General features: G+C 42.8%; 1 protein-coding gene across 1 annotated transcript in view; it reads left to right on the top strand.

Moving 5' to 3' along the window:
* Window positions 1–20427, top strand: part of ELL (elongation factor for RNA polymerase II) — a 150989-nt gene that overhangs the window by 125816 nt on the left and 4746 nt on the right. Inside the window, exons 7-11 of the mRNA XM_027853119.1 lie at window positions 621–720; window positions 7380–7866; window positions 16701–16767; window positions 17575–17746; window positions 18836–18880. Of these exons, the coding sequence (XP_027708920.1) occupies window positions 621–720; window positions 7380–7866; window positions 16701–16767; window positions 17575–17746; window positions 18836–18880 (871 nt within the window). The remainder of the gene's footprint in view (window positions 1–620; window positions 721–7379; window positions 7867–16700; window positions 16768–17574; window positions 17747–18835; window positions 18881–20427) is intronic.

Below are 20427 nucleotides of genomic sequence, written 5' to 3'. Positions count from 1 at the left end.
TAGAGGAGTGAGGATTTGAATTTATTAATCTGGTTGTATTGGATTAGTTAATGTTAATTAAATGTTGTGTGAGTTCAATGTTAATTCACTCAATTCTCAAGAGAGGCAGTGTGTCATGGTGGTTAGAGAGCTGGGCCCAGAGACAGGAAGCCAACCTGGGTTGTGACACGCACTGGCTGTACCACCCAAACAAATCACTTAACTTGTCTCAAGATTCGTAAGGTGCAGAAAAGGTGTTGGTCTGCATTAGTAGAGGGAATCTCCATACCTGAGCTTTCCCTGTGTCAGTGAAATCACAGACCCAGGCCCTGTGTTGGGAGGACCCCAGCAAACCAGAGGCTTTTTCATTGTCTGTTGAGTGCTTCAAAAAACCACCTGCTCCCAATGCCTGATTTCTCCTTCAGCCACACTGAATTAAAAGTAGTTAGCCAGAGTCCAGAGGTGTATGTTTTTTTCCTTCGTAATCATTCAGGAAAATTAGACTTAAGAGATAGGCAGTCAGCCTGTGCACTCAGGAAACCTCAGCTTTCAGCATGTATCAAGGCCAGGCTCAAACTCAACTCATCTTACCTTCTGATGAGGGATGCTTTCTTTAAACCATGTATAACTTTGCTTTTCAGGAAACTCTGTCAGCCACAGAACGTAGGTAGTGTTCCTGGAGACACACCTTCCTCAAGTCCACCACCGAAAGACCCTTTGAATTCCTCATCACCCCCTCAGGTAGGTGACCTGAAGGGCTAGAGAAAAATGGAGGACTGAATTTGGAGTCAGCTTCAGAAAGAGCTGTTAGCTCCAGAGCCAGGAGGGAGTGACGTGGTCACTAATCTTCTCTGGCTCCTAAGCAGTATTGTATATAAAATGCTTCATAAACCTTCAGACACTAAATTATAAGTGTAAGTAAAGTAGTTATGGTAAAGAGCACTGGATTTGGAACTAGACCACCTGGATTAGATGACCTTGAACAAATTGTCATTTAATCTCTCCAAAGACTCGGTTTCCTTATCTCTAAAATGGTAATAATATTTCATGTAATATAGATCTCATAAGATCACAAAAAATAATGTATATAAACCGTTTTAATTTTTGTTATAAAGTTCTGTATAAATGTGAGCTATTATTTCTGGTGTAGGATTTCCCATGGACTTTTGAAGTCTTTGTACTTTCCTTAATTAGAAAACCTTTTGAAAATAGTAACTTTGTCAGGTCGTGTCAGAAAGTGAAATCTGAATTCATTTGTAGCAATCTGTGCTAATTGAACTGTTAGTGTAGTTTGAATATACTACAGTGACTGTGATCCAACGTAGTGGCAGAATGGTCGTATAAATAATGACCAGTTTTCAGAGATTTTGGCCACAATGGCAGTGAAATGCTTAAGCTGTACTAGATACAGTTGGATGTTTGAAGTAGAAAACACTGAGGGATCAGCAGAATCCTATGGTGCTAAAATTATCCCTTCAACACCGATGTGTTAAGCCCTTAGTGTGGCTGGATCCCTGCGTTGGGGCTGAGAGAGATGCAGAGTTAGATAAGGCTCTGCTTCTCTCAAGAAGTTCGTAGCTCAGTGGGGAGGAGAAATAACGCAGTTAGCTGGAGCAGCCACTGGTCATGTTTGGGCTTGGTGGATTCTAGAGCTTCTTGTTAGGACTTACAGAGTATATGCCTATAATGAATATGATCCTACTAATCAAGTTCATTGAAGTAGGTACTTGCCTTTTAGCCTTTTAGCTTTTTTTTTTCTCCTTTTAAGGATAACTTCTTTTTAAAAAAAATCTGTTCCTTGTTTCATATTTTTTCCCCATCCAGACTTAAAATTTCATAGGTTTAGGCGACTCTCTTTATGGAAATTATCCACACCAATTTTATCTGTGACTTAGAGAGTTTGCCTGGTGCAACTCCCAAGTTAAGCCTGGAGACTGTGAAGGGCTTTGAACCCCAAACAAAGCATTTTAGATGTGATCCTAGGGGTGCTAGGGAGCCACTCGAGTTTAATGACTTAGTGGGGTGATATGACACGATCTTCTGTAAATTTGCCAGCAGAGTGGAGAGTGGTTTGGAACGGGGAGAGACATGAGGATCTACTCTAGAACGGTGACAGTGTCAGAGGAGAGAAGGGGGTGTATTCAAGGGATGCTGCGAAGGTGAAATTGACAGGCCTTGGCTACAGATTGGATGTGGCAGATGAGAAAGAATGTTTGCAGATGACCGTGTAGCTAGTATGTTTCAGACAGGACTTTAACCTACAGTTCCTACCCTTTGTCCAGTCCACTACTCTGTTCTGTTTCTTTTGCACAAGAGTAGGTACTTGATTAACGTATGTTGAATTGAACTCTCAGTCTCAGCACAAGTCTCAGGCCCATTTTTGACCACAGAACCCAGCAGAACCAAATTCATGTAACATTAGATAAACATTTATTAAGTAATCACTGTGTGTGAGATAAGGAGCTTGGAAGTTGAGGAGAGACAGAAATGAAAAAAAATGATAGAAATGGTTCTTGGGCTCAAAGAACTTTGTCTCATATTTATATGATAGTGATGTATGTTTCTTTAGCACAAGGCTAACCAGGTCCCTGCCCTGTACCCTCCTTGTTACCTCCACAATCAGATTATGAACTGCTCTAGAGTGATGGAGGGTAAAGACTTCACAACTAGCACTAACCTACCTTTCTAGCCTTATTACACGTTATTCTACTTCACAAACTGTGCAGTCTAGCCAAACTGTCCGACTTCTTGTTCCTCTCATACAGCACCACTCCATCAGACCACCACTGTGCCTTGGCAACGACTCTCCTTAGACCCAGGGTTCTTTCACCTCCTTACCTTGCTTCTTAAAATCCCTCATTTCCTTCAAAACTCACTTCAGCCACTATGAAATCTTCCTGGAACCTTTCTTGATCTGCATAGCTTTTAGTACCTCTCCCCCTCCAAAAAAACGGTTTAGCTTGTGTTTATCTGGCATTTTTATATGTTTGTTAGTGTATTCTATATAGCTGAATATGTCATCTCCCCCAACAGAATATCAGCATGCTCCTGGAATTCAGAGGCTTTGTTGGCCCCCTTTTCTAGCACAGGGCCTGGCATAGAGTAGGCCCTATTTGTTCATTGATATATGTTTGTTCATTGATAGTTGTGAAAGTTTACAGAGTTCATTACCCAGCAGGCCTATGAGCCAGACCTTTGTCGGTAGTGTTGTCATTTGACCATTTTCACCACTGTGTTTAACAGTCTGCAATGTTTCCCAGGTTTTTCTGGGAGGGATAGCACCATTCCAGCCTCCATAGCCTGGCTCCAACTTTATTTCATAGGACTTCCTTTTAGATATTCTGTTCCTGCTATATTAGACTGTTAGCTGTTTCATCTCCATGCCATCATGCACATAAGCAGTCCCACATTCTCCAATTGCATTCTCTTCCTCTTTATCTCTGCCTCTTAGAATTAGCTCTGTTGCCACTTACTCTGTAAAGTAATGCCCCACCCCACCACTTTTCTCCCTTGCAAAAAAAATTCCCTTTATTATATAAGTACCTTGATGGTAAAAATAGAGTTACTTTTGTTCTCTTTACCTGTCTCATTACAATCCTTGCTTATAATAAGCACTTGATAAATGTTTGCTGAATTGAGTTTAGTCATCATTATACAGATGGAGAAAGTGAGTTTTAAAAAGGCTAAGTAGCTATGATAGTCACATAGTTGTTGAATGGCATGCTCTGGATTTGATTCTAGGTTTTCTGACCCCAAGTCCACTGTTCTTTTCATGACACTATCCTGTTTTCCAGTAGAGTGGAAATAAAGGGATAGGAACACAGGAGAAGAAGGTAGAGTGCTGTGAGAAATTGGAAGAGAAATTAGCTAAATTAGAAGCTACTTTTATCTGAGTAGGCCAGGGAAAGTGTCAAAGGCGGCATCCAAATTGAATCTTGAAGGAAAGGATGGATGTACCAAGCCAGTGGTGATGAGATAGACAGTTCATTCCAAGCAGATGCACAAGCCAAAGGCATAAATGCTTTTAGAGAGGGCAGAATAGAAAGCAGGGAGTGTGGTGAGTCATACAGTTTGGCAAGAGCTTAGACTAGATGTAGCAAAGGGAAGAATTGGAATGAAAGTCAGCCCAGTGGTAGTACCGGATTTTCTTGGTCATGAATTTGACTCCTTTCTCAGTAGAAGGTCCCTATCCAAAGAATGGAAACCAGGAATGATGTGTGACCCAGGTTCTCTCCTGAGCACTCATTGTTGCCAGACTCGAGTCAGAGGATCTGAGGAAGTCTTGCAAACTGTAGATCTACCAGAACCACAGATAATCTTCTTCCCTTTTTTTTTAACCAGAAGCACCGGCAGCCTTGAGGTTTCAGTTTTGTGTTATATTTTGTTGATGTTGTTACAAAGATCTGAGCAGGGATTCTGGAAGAGCTCAGTTCTCATTCCACTAACTAACTTGTGACCTTAGACAGCTTCTCCTGCCCTTAGTTTATGTCTATAAAATGGTGATAATTTCTGCTGGTTCCCAGAACGGTGAACACAAAACACTTTGGAAAATTAATATTATTCCAGTCAACTTAGCATTTATTGCTGGGGAACAAAGGGAGAGGAGGAAAAGAAATTTTGCTGTTCCCAAATCTGAACTTGAAGAGCTGGCTTTGTACTTCGAGCACGTCTCTTCCCCTCTCTAGGCTTGGGCTCCCCTCTAACACCACCCTCCCCTTGTAAAATTAAGGAGTGGACTAGAGTATCTCAAAGATCCTTTGTAGCTATAAAATACACATCATTTCTGTGGTGCTTGCCAGACTGCCAGGAAGAAGTTTCTTGGCGTCTGCAACTGTTCACACACAGAAAGGCTGACAGAGTTTTAGATAATAGAGTTTTTGGATTAGTGTTGATCTTCTGTTGTACACCAGATATTACCTTCCCCAACCCTCCTTGATAAGGGTTGTTTTTGTTTGTTTTTAACACATACTACTGACGGTGTATGAGTTGTGATGCAAGACCACTGGACCAGGGTCAGATGACACTGTTGATGTGAATAATTAGTCTTTTGTTCAAGTCATGCCACGGTCCTAGCTGACTGGAACTTTCCCATTAGTGTTTATATATATGGTCCTGAAATGAGGTAGAGATTGTCTTGTGAGCTTTCCTTTCCTTGGTTAGCATTTCTTTGGTTGGTCTTTTTCTGGGGTGTTTCCTGTCTTCTCATATAGACAAAAGACCCTGGATAACTAATTTCAGGTCCCCTTTCTGCCCTTCTCATCCCCAAACTTTGCACACTCATTCATTTCCCCTAATCTAATGTGATCCCTTTTGGGAGGAGCAGGTAATCAGCCTTTCGTGTACAGTTGATTGCTCTCTTCCAAATTGGATCCATGTAGTACCTTTGTCCCAGTTCATCCCATGTGGAATTTGGGTTCCGTCTGGCTAGGAATTCACCCTTCATCCATAAGGGTGTGGCAGTGCTGGCCAGCCAGGCAGAACACATAGCCCATAGAACACATCGCCTGCATAAATGGATTTGAATAGTAGCAGGTTGCGCTAGACCTTTGGTCCTGCTGCCCTTCTTGACGTCCCATCAAGCAGTGTTTGAAGGCTCTTGCTGGTAAAAGTGAAGAAGTGGGCCTAACTGTGATGATTTATTCTAGCTCTGAGTTACAACTTGGGGCCTGTGCCAAGGACTGAGGTGCCCTTGATTGATGTTAGGCCACTTCTGAAGCCTTCATGTCAGTCTAGATAGAGCTCAGTCATGCTGAGAACTTTCATGTTGTGCTCTCTCCCAGCTGGAGCCCAGAATAAGGCGGCACCAAGGTATTGTTGGATTCCTTCTCATCACCTCCATTAGACATGGGAGTGCCTGGCAGTCAGATTTGTGGTATGATCAGAGATAAATTAGCTTTGTCCTTGTGATCACTCTTTGTCCCTCGGGGCCAGCAGTAGGGAAAACATTGTCCTGGAAATGGGGACTTCTTGCCACTGATTCCTTTTGCTTTGAAATAGATTTCTTAAATCCAGATGTGCTTCGTGAAGATGAAGATTCGAACAATATTCAAACAACTAATCATTCAAACTCAGACACTTGGGAAAGTTTTCTTTTTTTTTTTTAAGTCTAAGAGAAACAGTTATAAATTCTTTCAGTTTCTATTCATAGTGAATCTTCTTTGTATTGACCTCATCCTCAGCAGCAAGGCTGCTTATTAATGACAAGGAGTCTGTCCATCTTGCTGAGCTGTGCTCACAGAGGTCTCTGCTGTGAGATAAGTGACTGCCCAAAGACAGAGCAGAGCTTGCTTTTCCTTTTTGGGTGATTTTGTGTTCTAGTCTGTGAGAGTGACCCTCACCCAACCCATGCTGTCCATTTGCTGAGCAGATATTTTCTCTGAGCAGTTCTTTTCATGAACAAGCGCAGGTGTGTGGACTACCATCCCCTCACTTTTTCACCAGTAGCCAGCTCATTGGCCATTACGCAGATCAGAAAAGGCCTAGGTATGGTCTTACCATCTGAACTGTGCTCAGGAGCAGTACTTCAGGACACAATCCTCTCCTGCCCACCGGCAGGAGAGTTTCTTTAGATTGTGGACAGAATCTGGAGGGGAAGCAAGGGCAGATGGGGAAGGGGGGAAGACCAAATGATCCCCGGAGTGTTTTTTCATAAACCAATTTCTCACCTGATTTCTCTCTGTACTTTGAGACCCAGTCAGCACTCAGTCCATATCTGTGGCAGTGGTGACAGGGTGACAGTTAAGTGAGGATAGAGTATAATTCTGTAACAGTTTTGAGCTGTAGTAGTGGAGCTGGTTCATCTGTGCTGAGCACCTGTTGAATCCTCCCTAATGCCCTCCTGTTTCTAAGCTGCCAACACTATGTTACAGTGCCACCTTGTGGCTCTGTGGAGACTTGCAAGCAGGGATTCTCCAAAATAATAGTAAAGAGTGGCTTCCACTTTTAATCCTTAGATGAGGAGGAAGACTATAGACTGAGGATCACCAAGGTCTCCATCTCATTCTATAACTGTAGGACAAATAAACAGACATACCTCTGGCAGGCCAAATATGCATGTGGATATTACTATTTTCCAAATGTATGCTATTATTAAAATGCAAGTTCATTTTAAAATGTTACTGAGACTTGTGGTAGCTTTTTGTCATCATGCATTTTTTCAGTCAGTAGATGAATATCAACTGCTATCATGGTGGATGGTCCACTGAATCTTTTGAGAGTTTAAAAAATACTCCAAAAGGTTGGAAACTATTAGATTAGATCTCCCTAAGGTCCCTTCCTGAGTTAACATTCTTTGAGCTGATAAGAATCTGTTGGAATCCTTCTGGAACATTATCTTCAAGGTCTACTACGCCATTAAATCCTCAATTTTTTTTTTAAAAAGAAACTTTCTTTGTTCTCAGAAACGATCTCAGCCACTGGATTTCATTGACCCTCTAGCAAATAAGAAGCCGAGGATATCTCATTGTACTCAAAGAACTCAGCCCACTTTCAATGGGAAACTGAACTCTTCTAATGGGAAGGAAGTCCCTTCTGCTCCCGGCCCAGCTTCCGTGGCCAATTCGGTCAGCTCTAGCTCCCAACTCCCTGACCTGGAGCTCCCCCAGCCTCACGACCCCCTCACTGATGTCAGCAATGATATATGTCACAATGGCAGAGACTGTGAGAATGCTGAGGCCTCTGAGAGCCTCAGTCTCCCTCTGCTGACAGACTGTCCCCAGACCAGCAAACACAGTTGTGCCTCATGGCATATGAAAACAAAGAAGAAATCCAAAAAGCACAAAGAAAAGGAGAAGCGAAGTGAGGAGAAACATAGAGAAGAGAAGCAGGATTGTGAACTCGTGAAGAACTCCGATACTAAGATGAGTGGGGCTCTGCAGGAAGGCACAGGTAGGTGTCCAGTGGGCAGGCTGTTGGCCTTGGGGACCAGTGGGAAAAGAGGGCTCAGTGACTGTAAAATGTAATCATATCATGTACAGACACATCACATCATTCCTCCCCAAGCTTTCTGTGCCAACACTGGCCATAGGTAACACTTCTCTTGAGAGCGTGGATCAGGATATGCAACTAATGGGGCTCCTTGGTAATCCAAATGATTTGATTTAAAACTGGAAGCTGTTAACACACAGTACAGTAGAAAAGGGCACTGAGTGTGTTTTTGAAAGAAAGACCTAGATTTGAATTCTGCCTCTGGTATATCCATTTTGTGACCTTGGGCAGGTTATGTAACTTTTCTGGGGATCAGCTTCCTTTTCTGTAAAATGAGAGAGTTGTATTAGATATTCTGTAAGGTTCCTTCTAGTTCTAAATCCTATGATCCTGTAACCAGAGTTACTAAAGTTTTATCTTCCTGGAACAAATTATAATAGCTGTTCTCTCTCCCATCATTAGGGGGATATAGGGAGAGTGACAATAACCTTTGTCAGGTCTGTTGGGAAGAAGATATGGAATGAATCAGTGTCTTGGGCTTGGATGGGGACCTGAAAGCATCTAGTCCAACCCTAAAACATGAATACTTTTTTCAGGTTGCTCCTTAGCCAGCATTTATTCAGCCTCCACTTGAAGACCACTGGTGCCAGAGGACTTATTATCTGTTTCACCCAAGGCAGCCTGGTCTGTTGTTGGATGGCTTTAGTTACTAGGGTTTCCTCTATGTTTGTAATGCCCCCGGACTGTGGAGTCTGGACTGGGAGGCTAATGTTTGTGATGACGAGAACCAGAAAAGGTCACAAGAGGGATAGGAAATTCTATCCTGGGGCTCAGAAAGTCCCCTGAAAAGCATCAGGATGGCTGAGTAACAAGTGATGTAAAAAAAGGCATGGGGATATCAGTAGGCTGCAGGCCTAGTGTGTGAGTCAGCCGTGCCATGCTGTCCTCCAAAAACTGCTGGAATCTTAGAGCCAGAACCTGGGAGGGAATTGCTTGGCTACCTTCCACCCTGGTCAGAACTGACCTCCAGTATCGGATCCTTCTCAGAAAGGATATTTAGCTTGAGGAGAATATATTGTATGTGTATTTTACATAATCAGTGTCTTCAAGGACCTGATGAGAAAAGCTTATTAATTTTCTGTTGCTCCAGAGGGCTGAATTGGGAGCAGTGGAGGGCAGTTGAGACAAGTAGATTCCAGATCGCTTTAAGAAAAAGATGCTGACAGTCTCAGACACATGACACTTACTAGCTGTGTGACCCTAGGCAAATCACTTAACCCCGATTGCCTCGTCAAAAAAAAGCAAAAAAAAAAAAAAGAAGAAGAAGAAAAAGAAAAGATAAAGATGCTGAACATTCAGGGCTGCCTGAAGGTGGAATGGGCAGCCTTTGGGAGGTGGCACAGTCACTTTCCCTGGACCACTTGTCAAGGATGTTGTAGAGAGACATTTGCTCAGTTATGTACTGAATTTGATTCCCTTCAAGCTCTGAGGCTCTCTGAATCTGTGAAAGAAATGGGTACTAAAGGGTACTGGCATTGGACAGTCCAAAGAAGCTGTTAAGGTTTTAAAGAGGGAAGGATGAGGAGCAACTGGGAAGAGGGCCTCTGTGAACCAGAGGCCAAGCTGTGTGACGGATCTGCTGCTGCTCTTCCTTTGCCCTTTTCACAGTTCACCCACCTACACTCCGGCATATCTTTCCGGACCCCGTCATTCTGGGCTCCAGCCACATTGGCCTGCTTGCTACTCTTCATCCCTGGTCTCTCTGTGTGTCTTTGATCCTCTTCAGGATCAGCTCCAGGGCCACCTCCTACAGAAGGCCTTTCCTGACCTCTTCCTCCCCATCCCCCAACTTGTTAGTTACCTCTGACCTATGTTGAAGTCCCTCAGTACAAGGGCAGGACTTGGGGAGGAGAGAAGAATTGTAAGCCAGGTTTTAAACTCATTGAAGAAGGAAGGGGAGTGACACAGAGGTCTGTAGATAACAGCTACCAGGATTCTGATTGAGTGGTAGGTGTGAGCAATATGGACTTCAAAGGAGGAGAGGTTATGGAGTGAAAGAGGTAGGAGGAAAACCTGGAAGTGGCAATGGGGGAGCAAGGAGAATTCAGAGTGAACAGAGGGGAATGAGTTTCTATAGTTATTTATATGTGTACATGGAAGCTTCTGGAGACCATCACTTGCTTGCTGTTATCTTGGTATTAGCTCAGGGCTTGGCATTTAATAGGTACTTAATAAATGTTTGTTGATTGAATCAATTTCCTCTTCCTAAAGATAGAGTAATATGTACATTACCATGCATTTGGCACAGACACATGTAGGAAGACTTAAACTTTTCAGAAAATACTAGCATCTCAAAAGAAGAGCTTGTTTGCTCAAATGAATCTCCAATTAATAGAATGTGTGGGAGAATGGTTTTTGAGGTAGAGCCCTCCTGGCAAACATTGTAAAAGGACAACTTCCCTGGGAGAGTTGGGAGACTTTGGTTCTGGTCCCAGCTCTGAAATTAACTGACTGACTTGGTGATCCTGCCTGACAAGGCCTTTGTGAGCCTCCATTGCTTCATCTGTAAAATGAGACGATTGAACTAATTGATCTCTGTGGCCTCAATTCTGATAGTCTGTAAACTTGTGGTGCTAAAACTGGTACTCCAAGACAGGTGCCATTCTCATCTAAGTAAAATGCTGTCACCTTCTTTATGAAAAGCACAGAATCCTGGATTTGGAGTCAAAAGACCTGGGTGTATCCTGTGTCTCTGTTTCTAATGTAATGTGTTTGGTCATGGGCAAATCTTTTCCTCACTTTGCATCTGTTTCCCCCTATAAAATGAGGTGAGTGGATAAGATTATCACTGAGATCCCTTCCAACTATAAGTCCTGTGTTCCTGCAAAATGCCTTTTGATTTAGAGAGGTGAAGACCTCTCTGGTTTATGTCAGGGAAGCATATTTCTCTACATTGCAGAGCAAATTGGAGTTCTTGGTGGCTCCTCATAGCTACTTCCTTATTGTCCAGGGTTGCTTCCCAGGGGGTGCCCACACACTCACTGCCCCGGGTGGATGTTATGTGTATATAACAATGCATGTCAAGGTCAGTTATTATCAACATTATTATACCAGCTGAGGAGGATTTGTAATCTCTAAGAATTGGTAGGTGAGCGTGTGGGACCAAATAGAGAGCTTTGTTCCCACAGAAAGAGAAAAAAGCATTAGATTTTTCTGACGAAACTGATGCCTTCCTTTACCTTCACAAATTACAATCAAGAAAGTTTCCAGGGGCAGCTGGGTGGTACAGTGGATAGAGCCCGTGGCCCTGGAGTCAGGAGGACCAGAGTTCAAATCCCGCCTCAGACACATGACACTTACTAGCTGTGTGACCCTGGGCAAGTCATTTAGCCCCATTGCCTAACCAAAAAAATTAAAAAAGAAAAAAAGAAAGTTTCCATGTCTTTGCTCTACTAATCATGAAACCAAATGACAGGCCCATAGTTGTCATAGAAACTTAGAACTCAGTCCCCATTGGTGTATTGTACTTTAGTTTAGAAGTAGTAATGAGTAGTCTGTACTAATGGGCTAATTCCAGTGAGATGAGATATTAGTTGGGTTCAAAAAATAAACTACATAAATACACAATAGGGAATATGGTGGCAATAATAATTAATATTTGTGTCATCATTCATGTGAAAAAATCCCAGTGATTCTAAACCCTTGTAGGTCATCATACAAACCTCATTCCCTATTCTCTGATCTCTTATTTGTATCCCCTTCAACCCTCTCACTCCAAAGTTCAAACCAGATGCCACCTGTCCCTTCCACTGTGCCTTCTGGAATACCTGTTCCTTAGGTAACAATCTTCGCTTCATCCTAAATCTTTTCTTCTCCCACTCCTTTATCTTCTAGCTTTCACTGAAACTTGGCTTCCTGCTTCTCCCCGGGCCCCCCATCCCAGGGAAACAGCCTCCCTGCCCACACTTTCCAGTGCTGGCTGTACATTCACTTATTCCCCTCTGTTCACTCTGAATTCTTCTTGCTCCCCCATTGCCACTTCCAGGTTTTCCTTCTACCTCTTTCACTCCATAACCTCTCCTCCTTTGAAGTCCATATTGCTCACACCTACCACTCAATCAGAATCCTGGTAGCTGTTATCTACAGACCTCTGTGTCACTCCCCTTCCTTCTTCATTGAGTTTAATACCTGGCTTACAATTTTTCTCTCCTCCCCAAGTCCTGCCCTTGTACTAAGGGACTTCAACATACATCTTGACTCTCCATCAAACATCCTAACTGCTCACTTCTTCCATCTACTCACTTCCCAGGGACTTACTCCTCCACCCCACCCCCCACACAAAGATGATCATACCTTTGTTCTTGCCATCACTCACAAATGCATCACTCCCACATTGAAGAATTCTGAAATCCCCTTATCTGATCATAATCTATTGACTTCCCTTACCAGACCCTCCTCTTCAGCCACTTGCGACCTCCTGAGGGGCCTTGACCTCTCAGCTGTCTCCCACCATCCACTCTACACATGTGCTGTTGGATGTAGATGGAGAAAATGGCACAACTGTGCAGACTGGGCCTGCTACAGTTTTATGTTACACAACCTCAACTGAGCCTTCACCATATCAGCTCCCTCTCTGACTCTCTCCACACTGCCTCTTCCAAACCTCATCATCCCTCCTCAAACCTCCCATGGTCCCCTTCCTTCTCAGCTGAGAACCTCTCATATTTTATAGAAAAAATCGAGTCCATTCACCTGTGAGCTCCCCCTTCTCCTCATCTCACCTCACTCAGGTGCCTTCCGCTACCTTCTCCTTCCCCATCCCTGTCTCACATGATAAGGTGGGCTTACTTCTTACCAAGGCTAACCCTTCTACCTGCTTAACGGACTCTCATTCCTTCCTGTCTCCAGTATATTACCCTGCTCTGTCATCCTGACTCTGTCCCTAATTTTCAGTCTTTCTCACTCTTTTGGCTCATTTCCTACTGTCTACAAACATGCCCATGTCAGCCTCATCCTCAGAAAACCATCACTTGATCTTTCCACCCCTTGTGCTTAAGCACATAACTGTCTTCCTATTGCTCTTCTACCTTTTGTGGATAAATTCCTCAAAAAAGCCATCTACAATAGGTGCTTCTACTTTCCCTCCTCTCACTCTCTTAACTCCTTACAGTTTGGCTTCTGATCTTATCCCACCAAAACTGCTCTGTCCAAGTTACCAAGTTGCCACACCCAGTGGCCTTTTCTCTGTCCTCATTCTCCTGGACCTCTCTGCAGTCTTTGACACTGTGGATTACTCTCTCCTCCTTCATACTTTCTCCTCTCTAGGTTTTCAGGACACTTCTCTCTCCTGGTTCTCCTTCCTCTCTGACTGCTTCTTCTCTGTCTCCTTTGCTAGAACAGAGGCAGCTAAGTGGCACAGTAGATAAAGCCCAGGAAATTGTTGTTGAATCGTTTCAGTTGTGTCTGACTGTCTGTAAACCCATCTGGGGTTTTCTTGGCAAAGATGCTGGAGTGGTTTGGTATTTCCTTCTCTAGCTCCTTTTACACATGAGGAAACTGAAGCAAATAGGGTAAGGTGACTTGCCCATGGTCACACAGCTAGTAAGTGTCTGAGTCCAGATTTGAACTCGTGGGTCTTTTTTCAAGCTCAGCACTCTTAACCACTTTACCACCTGTCTGCTAGAGTCAGGAAGACCTCGGTTCAAAATTCAGCCTCTGACACTTAATAGCTTAACCTCTGTGTGCCTTGGTTTCCTCATCTGCAAAATGGAGATAATAGCAGTACCTCCCTCCAGGGGTTGTTGTAAGGAACAAATGAGATAATAATTAAAGCACTTAGTGCAGTGTGTTGTGGTTGTTGTTCTGTGTGTTGTCATTATTTCCTCCTCCAGATCATGCCCTCTAACCATAGGTGTCCCTCAGGGCTCTGTCCTGGGTCCTTTTTTCTTCTTCCTCTTTCACTTCATCTGGTGATCTCATCATTTCCCATAGATTTCATTATCAGTAGATTATCCATAGATTCATTATGCTGATGGTTCTCCAGTCTACCTATCCTGCCTTAACCTCTGCTGTCCAGTTTCGAGTTTCCAACTGCCTCAGCTGTTCATGGGCCCTCACCCCCCATTTCCAATCTGTTGCGAAGGCCTATCAGTTCCACCTCTGCACTATCTTTCCAATATGCCCCCTTCTCTCCTCTGACTCTGCCACCCCTCTGGTACAGGGCCTCATCACCTCAAGCCTGGATCACTGTGATAGCCTGCAGGTGGGTCTGCCTATCTCAAGTCTCTCCTCACTTCTATCCATTCTCCATTCAGCCCAAAGTTATTTTCCTGAAGGGCAGTTCTGACCTTGTCACTTCCCCCTCTCCCCGAATTTCAGCAAATTCCATTGGTTCCCTGTTGCCTCCAGGATCAAATACAAAATCCTTTGTTTGACATTCAAAGCCCTTCATAACCAACTCACCTCCTACCTTTCCTGTCTTCTTATTCCTTATTCCATGTACTTTTTGATTCAGTAACTTTTGCTGTTCCACAAACAAGATACTCCATCTCTCATCTCTGGGCATTTTCACTCTGTCTCCCATGCCTTGGAATGTTCTCCCTCCTCATTTCCAATTAATGACCTCCCTGGCTCCCTTGAAGTTCCAACTAAAATCTGTTCTCTACTGGAAGCCTTCCTCAACCCCTCTTAATTCTAGAGCCTTCCCTCTTTTAATTATTTCTTATTTATCCTGTAAATAGCTTGTTAGTACATATTTGTTAGTTTGTCTCCTATTAGATTGTGAATGCCTTGAGGGCAGGGACTGTTTTTTGCCTCTGTTTGTGTCCCCAGTGTTTATACAGTGCCTAGCCTGCTTAATAATATTAATTGACTTGACTGGTGAAATGCAAGGCCAACACGAGTCAGTAACTTGACATATTATCCAAAAACCCCTCAGACATTCTTAAATAGCATTAATGGAGCCATGTCTATAGCAAGTTAGGTGACTATCCTGCCATATTCTGCAAACCACAGCTGGATTATGGTGTTTACTTCTGGGACCATATTTTAGAAAATACTTTGACAAACTAGAATTAGTCTGAAAGGTATCAATCATAGGAGGGACCCATCCTCATGGTATGATCTGCCATACTAGGATTGGTTAAAGAGACTGCTGGGGATATTTATCCTAAAGAGGAGAAAGCTCCAGGAAAAGAGGAGCATTATAGTTCTTATCAACTCTTTGGGGAAGATGTAACAGAGTTGTTCTGTGTGGTCCTAGAAGACAATGCTAGAATTAATGGGAGGAAATTACAGAGAAACAGATTTCAACTGAATATGGAAAAGAGTTTCCTAACAGTCTCTGAAAGTGGAGCCAGTTGCCTGCTTCATGGGGATAGTGAGTTTCCTGTCACTGGAAGTGTTCAAGAAAAGGCTGGCTATCTATTTGTGGGAAATGTTATAGAAAGAATGCCTATTTCAAGTAGTGGGGATGAGAGTGCAGTATAGTAGATAGAAATCTAGACCTTGAATAAGGAAGATCCGTGTTCAGATCCTTGCCCGAGTGACACAAGCTTTGTGTCCCTGGGCAAGTTGTTTGTCCTGGGGTCAAATGCTTTGCAAACCTAAAGCGCTATATAAATAGAAATTATGACCTGCAAAGTCCCTTTTAGCACTAGGTGTTTAAGAGCATCTGTTATGTCCTTGCAGCTGTGTAAGTGTCTGTACTGGAGTCAGTAGACTTTCCTTACGTTGCCTTTACTCCTAACATGCCTTCAGTCCATTGTGGACTCACATTGCACTTAACTGGTTCTCCAAATGACAGCACGGGATCACATGTCTTTTTCTAGGGAAAGCAGGAACAAGGTGATGTCCTCCAAGCACCAATGGGGAAAGAAATAGTTAATACGCATGGTTAGAATTCACTCATTGATACCTTTTAAAAGTAGCTGTGAGCTCTAGCAGTGACTTTGTATTTCAATTCCGGATGTGTAGTTCATGTTTCCTATGGGTAATGAGAGTGACTTTCCAACCGAACACTGAAAAAATGACATCCAGAAATGGGATGAAACATCATTCAGCAATCTTTGTTTGAACTGTAACTCTGGCTCTTCATATGGGGCAGTCACACATTCATTATTCCCTTTGCCTATCTGGAGTGTTTTAATTTGTTTTGCAATTCACCAGGAATGGATTTTTTTTTTAATTACTGCTATAGACATCAGCAATATTCTCAATCAGTGAAAAAATAGGAGAGAATGTTTTCTGTTGCATTGATTGCAAATCACTTTACTTTGCTTCTTCAAGAAGCTTTTCCTGGTCTTCCTCAATTTTAGTGCCTACCTTCTGAGATTATCTCCACTTTAACATAGTACCTGGCTCATAGAAGGAGCTTAATAAATGATTGTTGACTTAACTTGACTCTTGGTCTGTTTTCTCCTCTCCAAAATTGAAGAGGTTAAATTAGATTATGTATAGGGCCCCCAACTCTGACAGACATCTCTGCTCTCCCAACTCTGTATTCTAAGCTCCCTTCCGGTTCTGATATGTTATGATTCTAAGTTGAGTGAGTGTGGAATACACCAAAGAATTTCTATATCTGCTAGTTCAGTGACCTTCAGCCTGGTCTTTCAGTTTCAAGTGCCCCTAGTCCTATATCCTACCCCTGTGCATTTTACAAGTCACAAAATATAAAAACACTCCTTCAAAATATGGTTTTGTATTGTTAATGGTTCTTGCACATACATTTCTGAAGGTATAGCTCTGATAGTGCTTTGTAGACTGTTGTTTTCATGAAGTGTTCTTATTCTTTGTAGGTTTAAATGGAACATGCAATAATTCTAGCGTTCCAACATCAACTTCGGAAATGCCGGATTATCTGTTGTGAGTAACTTCCATCGTTATTTTCAGATCTGAGAACGTGTGACCGATTAGAGCCTAAGACTTGCAGACTATCCATTTGGTTATGTAAGCTAGGTCACACTTGTGTGGGCTTCTTGTCACAGACCAATTTCTGTATTCACCCCAAGACCAAATTTGGTTTTAAAAAATTTCGCCTATGAAATAGTGGCACAGGAAACTTAAGATGTCACGTTTTCTCCTATTTCTGCTTGTTCAGATGCATATGTTGTAATCATGCGTAGTAGGAAAGAGAAAAATGTAAAAATTCTATCTGTTCCCAATAGAATTGGCAAGTTTTTGAAGAAGGAAATGTCATAAAATGCGTATGTGTATGAATTTCAGGAAGTTCAACCTGTTCTGCATTTGTCTCCTATTTAAAGTAGGAAATTGACTATATGAGATTAATTGGATGTTTCAAGCCACAGCTTATAGCTACAGGGGTGTGTGCGTGGGTAGGTGGGTGTTAGAGCCTCAGAATCATGGTGTAGTGGAAAGAGCTCTGGATTTGAAATCAGAAGCCTTGAGTCAAGTCCTGATGTTGGGCAAATCACATTCCCTTTCTTAGCTTGTTTCTTCCTCTCTGAACATAATACTGGTCCATCCTCCCCAACTCAAAGAAATGGGAATTGATAATCTTATTGAAATAGTATCTGAATATTTCAGGAATCTGGAGGTCCCTCACTAGCTGATCCTACTGTCACTGAAGCAAGTGATATTCCTGTCCCTGAAGTTCTGCCTGCCTCTGGCTAATGCAGCCTGTGCTAAAACTTCTCTCTCTGCCTTTCTCAGAAAATATGCTGCCATTTCCTCCTCGGAACAACGTCAAAGTTATAAGAATGATTTTAACGCTGAATACAACGAGTACCGAGATTTGCATGCACGGATAGAGAGAATAACACGACGGTTCACACAGCTGGATGCAGAGCTCAAACAGCTTTCCCAAGGTTCAGAAGAGTATGAGGTATCACTGACTGTCTCAGTTCCAGATTTGTTCACCTATGTATTTGCTACTTCTCTGTCCGTTTAATTTGGATCATTTAGACATTTGGAGAACTGATTTATTAATTGTAGATGCTGGGAAGTGTGAGGAACAAGGCCAGGGGCCCACAGCTCAGTTGACTAAACTCTACTGATGTTCCTGAGGGAAGAACAATTAGCAAATTGTCCAGCAAATTGTAGCTTCTGTTTAGACTTCTTGCTCAGAGTTAATTACCTTGATTGGAAGCTTTAATACGTGCCAAGTGCGGTTGAACCTGGCTCTTTTGTATGACCCACAAGCCTTGTTTAAGTCAGACAATCAATGGAAATGCCAGCTATGCTAACTGCTTATTTCCCAGAGGCCTTAGTGACTTCATATGTTCAAAATACAAGTTATGTGCAAAGCCCCGTTGTTGGCACTGAGTAGAGACAAAAAATGAATTGAGACAGTGCCCTCAAGGAGCTTATGGTGCAGTGGAGAAGATAAGACGTAACTAGAAGCAAATTAGAAGGTGAGTGCTGTCAGATCAGAAGAGGAGGAGATCCCTGCTAGTTGAGGGGAATAGGGAGAGCATGGACTTGGTTTGAAGGAAATTTAGCAGGCAGAGATGGAAAAAAGAGTTGGCCATTTTAGGTGTTGAGAATGATGATGTAAGCAAAGGTATTAAGAGAAGAAATGCAGGCCATGGAAAATGAATGTAGTAGAACTCATTTTTTCTTCCCAACACGTGTTACGCTGAATTTCTGGCCAGATGTCCATCTCTTGATGGAATTGTGAGTAGCAGTGTGAGCTTCCCCTGATTTTGCCTTTCCCCTTTCTCCAGCTGCCTTTTACTTTTCCTCACTTAAATTCCTTTTCCTGGGCTCCTTGGTTTGACTTTATGTGATTGGTCTTTTAGTGGGTCATTTGTGCCTAGGGTACACTTTAAAGTGGAAACAGTGGGTCAGCCTTGGGGATTGCTTTTCTGCTATTGGTCCCTGACTGAGGCCACTCATGGACAGAAGCCTGAAGGGCACCATCATGTAGCTATAGCAATGGCTCACATTCTTTTGGGTTTCTTTCTCTCTGCAGACCACCCGTGGTCAGATTTTACAAGAATATTGGAAAATCAAAAAGGTGGGTAAATGCCCTTTGTATTCCCTTCAGCAGATGTGCTCCCTCCTGTGCATGCACTTAGTACATCCAGAGATGGCGATACCCAAAGATAACAGTCTGTCTGGCACTTTGACAGATTACACAGGGCTCTCATGTACAGGTCATCTGATTATTATCCTTCATTGTACAGGTGAGGAAACTGACATGCAAAGAGGCTAAGGGACCTGCCTGGCCTCGGGCCTTCTGACCTGCAGCCCAGTACTCTGTGCCTTGCAGCACGTGTGTGCTGCCTTGCCCTGAGACACAGCACATCTTGCCTAGGCATTCTCAGTGAGCTGGTGGTGATAGGGAGGAGATGAGATAGTTACAGAAGTAAATCATCTCAATACAGACCAGAATGTAAGCACAGAAGAGAGGTTCAAAGTGCTGTACACCTTCCAGGGAAGGAAAGACGGTGCCATGGGGGAGAAGAAGACCAGAGAGAGCTTTACGGAGTCTTACGGTGGGTGCTTAAGGCCGAGGGCAGCCATTTCCTAGCTATGTGACCTTGACCTTTTTTCTGGACTTCAATTTCCCCATCTGTAAAATGGGGATAATCATCCTGTTCTTGCCTTCCTCTTGGGATCATTGTGAGGATCTGTGATCCCTTAAATGAAAGTGCAGGAAAACACTTTGGTAGCAGAAGGGTAAGCAGTGATATACGGCCCACAGTTTTTTGCTTACTGACCTTACTGATATACTCTTGGAAGTAAGAGGTTGTAAATATCTTCTGTGAGATAGCAGTGGCACAGTGAGCACAGCGTGAGCCTGAACTCCTCATCCCTCCCCACTGCCCTCTGCTGTCTACTCTTTCACCTCTCCCATCAAACACATCTGTAGCCCTCCTCACACAGACTTACCCCCGGTCTCCCACGAAAATGCAGGAGGCTCTTAACCTGGCTTAAAAGTCCATGAACTGGCTTTTAAATAGTTTAACAACTCTCTTTCAATATAGTTGGCTTCCTTTATGTTTATTTTATTTTTATCCATTTAAAAACTTTATTTGGAGAAAAGGGTCTGTGACACAAAAAAGGTTTAAGAATCTTGCCCTAAGCTCTCTATATCAATATGACTTTTCCCTAATAACAATCCCTCACATTTATATGACATCTTAAGATTTATAAAAACTTTACTAATATCACCCTGTTAAATAGTATGAATATAATTATCTCCATTTTACAGATAGAGAAACTGAGGCTCAGAGAGGGGAAGTATTTTACTCAAGGTCACACAGCTATTAAATGGCACAGCTGAGAATCTGATCTAGGTGGTCTGACCTCCAGTCTTTCCACTGCATGACACTGTAATGGGCTTCTGTAAAGCATCATAGAAAGGTAAACTGTCATTTTATTGATTTCCCCATAACACACACACAGAGCCCTGTTGTGATATTTTGAGACTATTCTTTATGCACATTCCTTCCCTCTGCCCAGCCTCCCTCAAATCATCTCAAAGATGTCATTGAATGTGTAGGGACCCAAAGCATCTCTCATTTTATACATTTCAGAGGTAAAATTTTGACGTGTTTT

The sequence above is a fragment of the Vombatus ursinus genome, unplaced genomic scaffold (genome assembly GCF_900497805.2).
Source record: "Vombatus ursinus unplaced genomic scaffold, bare-nosed wombat genome assembly UNPS02009918.1, whole genome shotgun sequence".
Lineage (NCBI taxonomy): Eukaryota > Metazoa > Chordata > Mammalia > Diprotodontia > Vombatidae > Vombatus > Vombatus ursinus.
Note: the sequence above shows the minus strand (reverse complement) of the source record. Positions and strands in the feature narration are given on the sequence as shown.